The sequence below is a fragment of the Plectropomus leopardus genome, chromosome 11 (assembly GCF_008729295.1).
Source record: "Plectropomus leopardus isolate mb chromosome 11, YSFRI_Pleo_2.0, whole genome shotgun sequence".
Taxonomy (NCBI): Eukaryota; Metazoa; Chordata; class Actinopteri; order Perciformes; family Serranidae; genus Plectropomus; species Plectropomus leopardus.
In genome coordinates this window covers 26,995,290-27,008,019 of record NC_056473.1, presented here as the reverse complement: position 1 = coordinate 27,008,019, position 12,730 = coordinate 26,995,290, and the positions used below count along the sequence as shown (strand labels likewise).

The following is a 12,730-nucleotide window of genomic DNA, read 5'->3' as shown; positions in this document are numbered from 1 at the left end:
GAGGACAAGTCTCAGACTGAGACAGACTTGAGCTCTGCAGCAACAACTGCGTCCCCGCGCTGGAAAATTAACCTCATCTGACTTTTTTTTTACTCTATACGGAAGGCTTGATGATGAGTCAGAAGTTCATCAGCTGTTTTTTGCCCCCGAAGCTTCTCTCATCTTAACCAATGGGATTAGGATGAAAAGGTGAAAGTTGGATTTTGTAAATCAGCGGTTTTAACACGCGCTAATCCGTGCCATAGACGGAGGGATGTGAGGGATAAACAGTTGGTCAAGTTTGAAATCAAACCCCAGAAAACGGACTTCAGCTGAGAGGATGCGTGCAGGTGAGTGGGATAATCCATATTTGCATGATTTAGGGCGTTTGATGTTTTTTCCCCTCTGTGTCCGTGTGTGTGTGTGTGTGAGAGAGAGAGAGAGAGAGGGAGAGATGCAAGAGAGGCAGGAGTTTCTAATCTTTGATAATCTTTTTTTCGAGATGTCGTTTTCTTGGCAGACTCTTGACACATTTTTTGTACGTTGTTCACAGACTTCAAGTGCAATTTGCACGTTTTGCACAAAATAATAACATCGCAATAAGGCTTTATGGAGAAAAAAAAGTATACGTGCAAGGATTTCTAAATCTTGCAGACATTTTTAAAGACAGAAAAACGCCAAACTAATCTCTTTCTGTTGAAATCTCTAGTGTGACGAGTCATGGTGCTGAAGTGACAGCTCCCCACTGCACTCCGCGCTTCACTCGTATTAAAGTAGCCTATAAAAAGGTAAAAAATCTATTTCCCCTCTTGCATCGCTGTGGCTCTGCCTGGACAGGAAGATTTTGGTCGCTGTTGCTGCCTCACTTCTTCCTCCGAATATACAGAGAGAATATGGTCTCAGTGGAAGCAGTTCAGTGGAATAAATTCATCAAATAGACAAAAACATTTAAGTCTTCAATGAAGTGTCATGTCAGACAAAAAACAATGTTACGATTTGCAGCGTAGTTATTCTTTTTCCCATATAGTTTATTTGAAAGGGACAATGCAAATTAACAAAGTGCAACTTTAGCATGTTACAAACAAGCTGTAGTAACTGATGTTTCACATATAGAGATTATATAGTAGCTGTTGTTAGTTTCCAACTCCTGCCCCTAGTTAGCCTTTTAGTTTTTTGGTTTTTTTTTTAAAAATGAAGGTTACATACAATAACGTGCTTACAATAACAGTTATGATAAAAAAAAAGAAGATAAGGGTAATATTAACATCATGGTTAAGCTACATAGAATTGCAGCATACAGGTACAGTAAAAAAACACAAAAGTAAGATATCAAGGTTGGATACAGGTACAGAACATTAGAAAATGCTTACATTTCAAATTTTGCTTCAGACAACCTTTAAGACTTTTGTTGCGCTAATTTTATGTCAGTTGGTAGTGTGTTCCACATGTCCACATTATCCTATTGTACATCCATATTTGAGGTTTTCTTGTTTATTTATTTTACCAGTTTTTATCCATTTTAAGCATGTATGGTAAAGTCGAATAGAGTATTCAGGAGCAAGTGAGCAGACAGAGGCAACCATTAAATCATCAACAGCCACAACTGATGCCACTCTCTGTTCCTAACACCAAACACAGATATTAATCATGTTTAGAAAGATGTTTTAAAAGTTTCACACTGGTCCTCTCCTATAGGTCCTATAACTCTCACAGCCACTTAAAACAAACATACATGGTATATGTGATAACTGCTGTTTTGTAACTTGCATTTTGTGAGTGGACGTTCACAGCAACATGTCATCACGCCACTTTGGTGAAAATTCAAAATTTTAGTGGCCTAGTGCCTCCAGGCGAGATGCTCTATTTAGGTCATATTTTATGTAATAGACACAAATGTGGCCCAAAATATGACTTCATGACACAGAGACTTTTTATTTACCATTAGAGATCTTTGTACAGTGTCACGGCAGACAGACTGTCAGCAGTTCTCGTCCACATATAAATCTGAAGGGAAAAAAAGTAGGATGTAAAAATAGGAAGAGTTTAAGCAAGCAGATGGCGGAAGCAGCGTGTCCTTATTCTTAACCTGTCAAGCTTTTGAACTGCACTAGCCTGACCTGTTATATACATTCAGGGATTCAGATGAGTGCACTGAGAAAACAAGCACAGACACATAAATCCGGCTAAGCTCGCTCCATTTCCTTTTTTCCTTGATTGTACTCTTCCTCACTGTCGGCTTCTTTTACAGTGTGGATTATTCTCCTTCTCATTGAGGAAGGATTTGCTCTGGCACAAAAGACTAAAGGTAAGGCTGCTAGAGGGACTACATTAAATCAAGACACATACTGTAATTTAATTGAAGATCAGTGATGTATTTTTGCACAGTTAGCCCTACAATTACCTCCCAGGTGCCGGATGTCTTCATCATGTCTGTATCATTAACTGCACAAATCATTTTTCCATCGCTAAATGTCAGAATGTCTGTTTTATACACATAGATGGAGGTGCAGGATCACAAGGGGTTCGACCCTCTCAACGGCCTAGGCAATCTAATCACTGTGGAAACTGGGCACGAAACACAGATGGCGGCACCTTCAGCTCCCCAAACTACCCGAAAACATACCCCCCCAACAAGGAGTGCCTGTACGTACTGGAAGGTAACCAACAACATGCACCTGAGCCTGATCATTTCACTGCTGTGGAAAAAAGTTGAGCTGCTGTTCAAGTTTCTGTGAATGTTGCAGATTTTGACATTAAATTAGGTCAGATTATACTGATGAAAATTGATCACACGAACAAAATAACGCTTGTAATTGTAACAATCTGTTGTTATTACCTCTTTCCATCGACAATGACATCCACATTTCTCATCATAAATTAGTCTGCATGGTGTTTGTATTATTATTATATTAGTATTTTGAATGGTAATATCTTTAAAGGAACAGTAAGATTTAGCGTTGAGAACTGCAGACTGCAACCAGCTGACAATTATCTGGTTAGGATTCCTTCAGTGTTCATTATTCAGGTTTTTACCGGGAGCCCAATCATCCGCAGAGGTCTCTTACTCCCCAAAACAAATCGACCAGGTGATTAAATCCAGTAAAACACTGAATAAATCAGTGTTTCTTCAGTGATGTTTGGCATATCAGAAACAGGCAGTTAACCAAGTTTGCATGTGTTAATGTGTGCTCACCTTCTTTCTCTGATAATTTAATGTGTGCTGCTCACCTTATCTCTGATCCAGATGTTCAGGAGCCAAATTGTCTGCAGAGGTCTCTTCCTCTCCAAAACAAACGGACCCCAATGATTAAAACCAGTAAAAGCATGGAATAAAGCAGTTTCACATTTTAAAAATCAGTGTTTTTTGGATGCTCTTGTCACTGAGGGGGTGCTTACTATGGTGGCCAATGCAAAGACACCCCCACAAGAACCTGAATAGCCCTATCTAGAGCCAGTGTTTACTTTGTCCATTACTGTAGAAACATGGTGATGAATCCCATAGACAATGACCCGCTTATAATATGTAGGTATAAATATCTCATTCTGAGGTAATAAAAATGCAACAATTCTTATTTTCAGGTGATTATACCCTAAAGAAAACATACTCATTATGTCATATTCCATCTCTGCCAAAATGTTCCCCTTAATCCCACACACTGGACCTCGGCTAAGGTTTTTACTCTATGGTCACTAAAGTGCAAGTAAGCTTGCACTTATGTGACAGTAACTTTATACAGTACATTATATCTCACACCAAAGGATGCATCAAACTTTGTCATTTCGTGCACCAGTTCTCCTATAATTGCTTCAGGAGCCCACAAAAGCGTCTGACCTACTATAATTCTAGGGTAAAAATTTGACAGGAGCACATTTTTTTCACTGCACTGTCCGTTCTTTGCTGGCATTATATCCCTGGATCCCTCTGTGGCAGTAGACGTGACCCACTGCTCTGCTTCCCCCAGCGCTGCCCCGCCAGAGGATAGAGCTGCTGTTCGATCAGACCTTCTACATCGAAGCGTCATTTGAGTGTCGTTTTGACCACATTGAGGTTCGGGATGGCCCCTTCAGCTTCTCACCATTGATCAATCGATTCTGTGGCTCTGCCAGTCCTGGACTGGTCCTCTCCAGTGGACGCTTCATGTGGATCCGCTTCTTCAGCGATGAGGAGCTGGAGGGGATTGGCTTCCAGGTCCGGTACAGCTTTACTGCAGGTGATTAAAACACCATGGGCCGGTTTATTGATCCCTGTTTTGCAATGTTCTCACTGCACCTTAAATAATCATTGAATATTTATCCGGTCTCATCAAATAACACTTCAGTCAATTGTCTCTGCTGTTATTATACAATCTAATACTTCCACTGATGATGCCTCTGATTGTGTGATATCTCAGTATCTGTTTCTGTAATTCCCTCCAAAGATCCTGAATTTCATCTACATGTGGGAGGACTCTTAAATCCCATCCCAGGTAGTGCAACCACACAGCTCAGCTGACTCAAGTAACCTCAGTTGCACATCTTTAAATTAATATGTGATGAAAGTCATGGCAGTCATCACCTCTAATCCCCGTTTGTCTCCTCTGTTTTCCTTTGATTTGCCTCTTGTCGCTGTCCGTGGGTCAGACTGTCAGTTTGAGCTGACTGGGGCTGATGGCCTGATCCGTTCCAGTCAGGTGGAGGAGGAATATAAAGTGAGGCCAGACCAGGCAGTGGACTGCATCTGGACTATACGAGCCCCAACCAACAACAGGGTATGGCATGTTAAAGTTTTATATATTTGCATTTTGTTAAAGCACAACAGCAGAAGAAGCTTAATGTCCATATAAGTGATAACTGCATGATCAAGTCAAGAATAAGATAAGATAAGGCTTTATTAATCCCATACTGTGGAAACTGTACATGTTACAGCAGCTCAAGAGTCAGACGCAAGATCAAAAAAAGGGTAAAAAGTGCTAAATAAGGATAAAATGTGACAAAAATGGAAATTAGATAAAATAAAACAATATAAAATCTATAAACACCTTTCACTTACACAGATACTATATGTCCATGATTGATAGTCAGGCAAAAATGTTGAGGAAAAACAAAAGTATGATGTTAAGAAGAGATTTAACCCTATGAAACCTAAGCAAATTGGCTTGATCTCTTTCTAAAGCATGGGGAAAATGCAGTGAGAAATTAATAAATTACAATAAAATTAGCAAAGAAATTGTGAAAAAAGTGTGTATAAATAATAATGTTTCTCAAAATATTTTTAAATATATTATGATAAACATAGTTGCTTAAAAAACATTTCTCCTAATTTTCCAAATCCACTAATTTTTACACAATTTGTGGAATAATTAAACAAAGTAAGTTGCTCATTGCCTCTTTCCGCATGTTTTCAAAATAAAGCAAACCAATTTGCTGAGGGTTCAAATGTTTAAATTCTTATGGAAGAATCTGAATGGAACACAAAAAAAAAATTCTATCAAGATTTTAAAGGGTTAACCAAATACTTCTCCACAAAATTAAGTTAAGGATGGAGGATGTGATTCATTGGACACAAAATGAGTTTGCATTGCTGTTCATCTCCTCCACATCTGTTGTGTTGTGTTTGTTCCTTATCCTTTACATAATCTCCAAGACAAAGCATGTGGATCTGAACTGAGATTCACAAAAGCCCAAGATAAATGCGCTTTACATCTTTTGTGATCAAACATTCACTGACAGTATATCCACAGACTGACATATGTGCAAACAAAAGCACTGATAATCCCGCAGTATCCATAAGCACATGTGCAGTAAAGCAGGCTTGAATTGATTTTATTTTGGATCCTTTAATGCTGCGATGCCTTCAAACATGCCTTCTTCGAGCAAAAATATACACTGAACTGTATGAAAAATGTGCAGTTTATGTGTCCTTGTTGTTTGTTGCAGATTTACCTGCGATTCTTGGAATACCAGATGGAAAACTCAAATGAATGTAAGAAGAACTTTGTAGCTGTTTATGATGGCAGTAATGCCATTGAGGACCTGAAGGTAATATATTTTATGATTTGTGTAATATACAGTATATTACTACAGCGTGTGTATTTAATGCCCCTTTACGTGAAATTTTGCATTATACGCTCTGTTCTGAATTTCTCTCTCCTTCTGCTACACAACAGGGTTTATCTTTTTTTCCTTGTCATACATTTATTCTAACATTTTGATCATAAATTTGTAGCAACTGCTCTACAGACCTTGGCCTCAATGAGACTGCACATCCAAAAATCTATAAGAGAAAATGGTGTGTGGTTTCTTGCAGGCCAAGTTTTGTAGTACAGTAGCTAATGACATCATGCTGGACACCGGTGTGGGAGTGGTGAGGATGTGGGCCGATGAAACGAGTCGCCTGAGCCGCTTCCGGATGCTGTTCACTTCTTTTGCAGACCGTGAGTTTCTTCTTCAGATTGTTTTTAACATGAGTCATTGGATATTTTTACCATAGTCCCTTTTATTTAGTGTCAGCGGCTGGCAGGGGAAGTATGGATTGGATGTATGATGCAAACAGATTTGTAGCAGCACCCTCCTGTGGTTCACAATTGATACCGCTGCTTTTTTTTCTTTTTTTTTTTTTCTTCTTTTTTTTTTAAGAATAAAGCTGCCTTAGCAGCAGTTGTTGATTCAATAACTTAATGCAGGGGTCTCCAATGTTTTTCAGGCCAACAACCCCTTCACCTGAGAGACAGATCAGTGACCTCCTACAAAATATTATAAAAATGAGTTGCATACATTCACAATAATATATAGGGAAGTCTAAAGTGCCATAAAATACTGTTTAGTACGCACAATACTATGTTATTTGAATAATAATTATGGCTGATTCATACATTTATGTATCATGTTTGCTCCTGTGTTTGATAGCGTTTAAGTGTCTCTTGCTTGATAAGTCACAAAACAATCCATTGTGGCTCACAAATATACGCTTAAACAAAATAATAATACAGCTAACTGGCCAATATTTTTTAAAAGTAAGTAAGTGCCAGCTAACTAGCTTGCTAATTATGGACAGGTGCCGCATAGAGATTTAGCGCTAGGTAACTGACATGATGGCACAAGGATTCATGGGTGACAGTTACTATCTTTACTAATGTATTGGATTCATGTTAATGTGTATTTTCAGAAAGATTTTAATCTTTAAACTTCAGTTAGAACTTCAATTATCTATTTGAAACCTGAGCAAAATATCTGGATTTAAAAATATATGTATGGAAAAAAGCATTAGCAGCTTAACAAGAAATTGTCCAAAAAGAACTAAATAAATAAAAAGTTACAAGAAAATTACCTGAAACACACACAAAGGTCACACACACAAAAGTTGAAAACAAAAAACACAATAGTCCCTAAGAAAGTGCTAAAAACAACACATATATCTTTTTTTGTAAAATAATTTAAAAAATATAATTATAGGCCAAGTTGCTCATTCTTTTTTTTTTTAATGTTTTCGCAATGAAACCAATACTCTCAGGTTTCAAAGGTTTAAACGCTTGTGAGAGTTTTCTGAACATAGCGCAAGAAAATAAATTTTGATCCAAGTGTTAAAGGGTTACATTTAAAAAATAAAAAATAAAAAAATAGCAGCCGCCCTGCAGTAACTCTAAGGACCCAAAAATTCTGGGTGTCCATGGATCCCTTAAAAAAGAGAGAAAGAGCATGTATCCATAATTCAGTAAGTACTTTATAAATGGGAAGCTGTTACATAACTTTGGCTAATAATCAAAAATACTTCTTCCCAACTGTTGCATCACACACTGATACACCTGTGTTTGTGTGTTTCAGCGCCCTGTTTAGGCAGCGCATTCTTCTGCCACAGTAACATGTGCATCAACACTTCTCTGGTGTGCAACGGCATACAGAACTGCGTCTTTCCCTGGGATGAAAGCAACTGCAAAGGTACTCCAGTTGTGCCAGAGCACTTTCTAATTCCTTCTTAGAAAATCTGCCATGTTGTGCTGTATTACGCCGAGTTGTGTCGTCTTATGTAATATGATGCATTCGTATCAGGCTTGTTGTGTCACACTGAGCTTCCTTGAGAACCTGTGGCTATAATACGTAAAGTAGACAGTCACACAGTGCCCCCTCTCATCTTTTCCCCAAATAAGTATTTTATGTAAGTTTTGATACCACAGAGCAATGCATATATATTTTTTTACTTTTCTTTTTTATTGTCATCAAATTATTTCATGTATCTCACTCATTACATAGCTCATGTATTGATGATATTTACTTTTAAATTAAAAATTACATAAATAGGTGTGTCACCCAGAGGTACATCATAATAACAAATAATCTATACATAATAATAAGTAAAGATGGATAATAGTCTTTACTGTGAAGGTTTAAGTCTTTTGAGTGTTATTGTAATTTTAAAATTGTAGAAAAATATCTCTGATCCCATATTATATTTAAAATTCTGCCTGTTTTTTCATAATTCCATATTTTTTTCCTTTATCATAATTTTAACCCTGTAAAGCAACAAAGGGCTAAGTAAAGAAAGCAAAAAACAAACCAAAACAAAACATTACAAAACAAACAAAAAACAAACAAAAAAAACCCCTCATAAATAAATAAAAATGACAAGGAGTAACATATGGTAATACTTAAGTATATGTATATGTGTGTGTACACTTAAGACTTACACATATGAAAAAAATACAAATAAAAAAGAATATATAGTACAAATACGAAGATTAAAAGAGAAAAGAAGAGATGACTGCTCCCCGAGATGACTAAGACTTGATATAGAGAGCTAAATTACAATAGCTCCTATTCATTATCCACTTAAACCTTTTTTTAAAATAGTTTTGTTTTTCTCCTCATTTTATAACTTAATTGCTCCATCTGATACATATAGCCAGCTCAGCTGATGCAGCAGATGCTGTGAATTTCTCTTCACATACTCCCCTGAACATGTCATTTTACAGGAGTGCATGTTGGTAAGATTGGACAGAATGGAATAATCCTTTATAATGTGCTCTTGGCAAGAAAATAACAATCTCATCATCCTAAGCGCCTTTCTAGCTAAAAGACCTTTAAGGCCTTTCAGCTGTTTAGCGGCTTCTAAGCACCTCAGTTGATTAGGATGGCTATTTATCAGTGAAACTGTATTTTAGTGAGGGCTCTAAATTGTTCCTGGCAACCAAAGCTAGAGAATGTCCCAAAGGGGGATTGCAACAAGTAATTGACTGATGTTCTTTCTGTGCCTCCAAATGTCCCTCATATTTTATCTCTCTTTCTCATTCTTTTCACATTCATCATCCAGAGAAAAAGAACAAAGGTGTTTTTCACCAGATCACAAAGACTCATGGGACAATTATCTGTGTGTCAACGGGTGTGGTGCTACTGCTTCTTATCGTCTCCATTCTGGTGCAAGTCAAACAGCCGCGAAAGAAGGTAACATTATTTTGTGTCATGCTACAAAATATGTTTGTAGACATGACTGATTCATACAGTGTGTTTAGTTTACTTCAGTTCAGAGCTTTTATTGTCCCTCAAGGGGAAATTTGATATGCAGTTGGCGGTACAAAACAATTTAACAATACAGTCAACAGGGACATAGGACATCATAGCAGCACACAACCAAACTTGATTAAAAGCAATCTTAGATCAACAGTAAAAGTTAAAGTATCAATGAAGGTCCTCTTAAAGTGTCAATAAAAGGAGTGAGCTCGGTCACCCATTTAAAAAAGTAATTAAAATATAGAAATGTCAATAAAAGGATTGATCACAATCATTTCCAATCATTTAAAGTCTTAAAGTGCCACAAAAACAGTACACTTGAGAATTGTGCATGTTAAAAACGTTGATTGCAAATGGGACAAAAGAAAGTTTATACCCATTTGTGTTTAATCATAATTTGAAGGTGTTGGTGCGTAAGAATAACCTCTTCCAGCGGGGCGACTTCCAGGAGGCATTTGACCCTCCGCATTATGAACTCTTTACTCTCAGAGACAAGGTTAGTTTGGTTACTCTAACACATTACCAGCTGTAGTTGGTGATTTTCTTTTATGAAACAGCAGTATCCATTTTTAGGAGATGTCTGGGGACCTCGGAGAATTATCAGAGGAACTTCAGTCCCTGCAGGCGCTCAGGAGATCCTCGTCAGGCTCACGCTGCATCCACGAACACCACTGTGGCTCGCAGGCTTCTGTCAACTCCATCAAAGCCACTCCAGGTGCACATGGTATGGGCAGGGGATCCATGGAGCTTCCCTCTTTCAGAGGGGATTTCCAAAGCGCCTTACCGCCCTTCAGGGACTTGAACAGCAGCATGCGAAAGAAGAGCTGGCCTAGTATGAAGCCAGGCCGAATGCACGGCCATCATGGTATGGGGGAAAGAGCACTGGGGCGGCAGGATAGAGTGATGGAGGAAGACGAAGAGGAGGAGGAAGATGGAAGGTATGATGTGTATGTGCGCAGAGCAGGAAGCCGAAGAGGGAACTATGAAATGGCCCAGCAAAGATCCTTGTCCATGGACTTCTGAAAAAGAAAAAAACAAGTTTTGTACAGTAAATATACTGCAGCAACAACTTGTCAATCAGTGCCACAATCTGAGGGCAGAACTCTGCACGTTAAAGAGGATGAGACATTTAACACCACAGAGCCAACCTTGACTTCTCGTCATTCTACTTGCCTCCTTCTCATTGCAGTGGGAAACAAAGGATCTGCTGCAGAGCAGATCTTCACGTTTTGTGAAATTTCCAATACTTGAGCACTGCCAACTCTGCTTGGACACTGAAACAGATGACAGGGAGCTGCCGTTTTATTTGTGATCAGTGTAAAAGTGAAGACAGATGATAATGCCGTGTGTTGTTCTTGTTATCAATGTATTTTGTTAAATACATTTTACTGTAATGCAAATAGATTATGTTGAAATATGTTTTGAGTCAGTGTGAAAGAGTCTTCTAAGAAGAAGCTGAATTGCATTTTAAACAAACAATGTAAAAGTCAGTCCTCAGTTTTTGTTAAATCTGTTATTACCTGTATTAAAAAAAATAAATATATGCATTTCTGCACCATTGTTTAGGAAGCATCTTATCTCGTCTTCGAAATGGACTTTGCTTGGCCAGTATCTATTTTTTCATACTTCTATACCTTCCTGACATTTTGCAAGGGTATACAGTGTATGATAGTATTTATTTAATTTATTTAGCCCATATTTAACCAGGAGATCAACAATCTCTTTTTCAAAGGAGACGTGTCCAGGTCAGTAACAAAAGCAACAGTAACCACAATAAAAAAATAACAAAAAGATATAGTAACATGTAGAAATATTAAAATACCTTTACACAATGACAAGTACCAAATTACTGTACTTGAATTAAAATCAGGCAGAGAGACAAATTCTCTGAGTTTTAAATATTTTTGAAGGCTATTCCAAGTGAGGGGAAGCATAGCACATAAAAGCTTTCTTTCCCAGGTCAGTCCGTGCACAAGGAAACAGATAACAAGACTAGATCTTGAGATTGCACACTATGAAATTTGAGTATGCAAAGAACCAAAAATACAACAAAACGAAAAGTCATTGTAGCATGTATGTCACTGTCTAGCCTTCAATTCTGTGTTCCTAATATACTGGGATTTGAAACATATGGCCCACCGAATAAGTAATAGATAGGAATTAAGCACCATTTTTTGCTGGACAACCTGATGACATTTGTTGCTGTAGCAGATTCAAACCAAGTAGCAACCTCCAGGGCTGCGAAATGAAGTTAATGCTTGCTCCAGAAGCAAGCCAATCCACATAGAAACTAACACAGAAAAAAAAACACGTCTGCAACCTGGCACAAGAAAGGCTTTTGGTTTCTGTTTTAAGATATAATATCACCATCAGCAGTCAGTGGTGTTCCTTCCCAGGAAGCAGGTGTGTGTAGATCAGGTATTTCCAAAAAGGTGTGTCACACAGGTATGCTGCTTAGGACTTAAGTACTGTATCTGCCACAATAAGATGTTTTATGCTCTGATTATATACGCACAAAACTGTTTGCCATTGGCAGCACATCCTCATGTTTCATTTTTATTTTTAGCTGTCAATACTGACTATAACTGATGGGTGTCCACGTGAGAAAGCAGTGAGTGCTTGTTGATGTGTTATAAAAGAGTTGATTGACTTAGAGATCAGTTTCCTGTTAAGTTGTTTTCTCATCATAATACCACAAAAGACCACAAAAAAGTAAACAAACAAAAAACATGCACAATGTAGGTATTTGACAGATGGCTAAAAAAGACCAAGACCTTATTTTACCAAGTTGTATCCTTATTGTAAAGCAAATTGTCTCAATCAGTATTCAGGGTCTAAAAAGTGCTTTAAGAGGAGGCATGAATACATTTTAAGCAAACATTGTAAAAATCTCCTTGCAGTTTTTGTTTAATTTGTTGTTAGAGAATGTTATTATAGTCTGTAAGAGAATGAATATTTAAATTCCTGCACCATTAGTTTAGGAAATGTCTCGTCTTGTTTTTCAAATAGAGTCTTAGCTTGAAGTATCAGCAGTTTCTGGCATTTCTGCAAAGAGGGGATGTTTTGATCGGGAATCTTCTAAAAGGTGTGTCATGCAGGTATGCTGGTGGAAATGTTTCTAAAAATTTAATCGCCAAAGCATGATGCTTTAGTGTTATATAATCTGATTATATAACCACCAAAAGCACCAAATTGTTAAGCATTGGCCGCCTATCCTTGTGTTTCATTTTTTGATTTTGTCTGCTGACACTGAATATAACTGATGGGGGTT

General features: G+C 37.7%; 1 protein-coding gene across 1 annotated transcript; it reads left to right on the top strand.

Annotated features, from left to right (window-relative positions):
* Positions 1–285: 285 nt before the first annotated feature.
* Positions 286–10,585, top strand: neto2b (neuropilin (NRP) and tolloid (TLL)-like 2b). Its single transcript, XM_042496623.1, has 12 exons — positions 286–329; positions 2,228–2,284; positions 2,478–2,636; positions 3,942–4,190; positions 4,398–4,445; positions 4,600–4,727; positions 5,896–5,997; positions 6,266–6,392; positions 7,780–7,893; positions 9,263–9,393; positions 9,863–9,955; positions 10,033–10,585. Exons 1-12 carry the CDS (start codon positions 320–322, stop codon positions 10,480–10,482), a joined length of 1,668 nt encoding a protein of 555 aa, XP_042352557.1. The 5' UTR covers positions 286–319; the 3' UTR covers positions 10,483–10,585.
* The last annotated feature ends 2,145 nt before the right edge of the window (positions 10,586–12,730 follow it).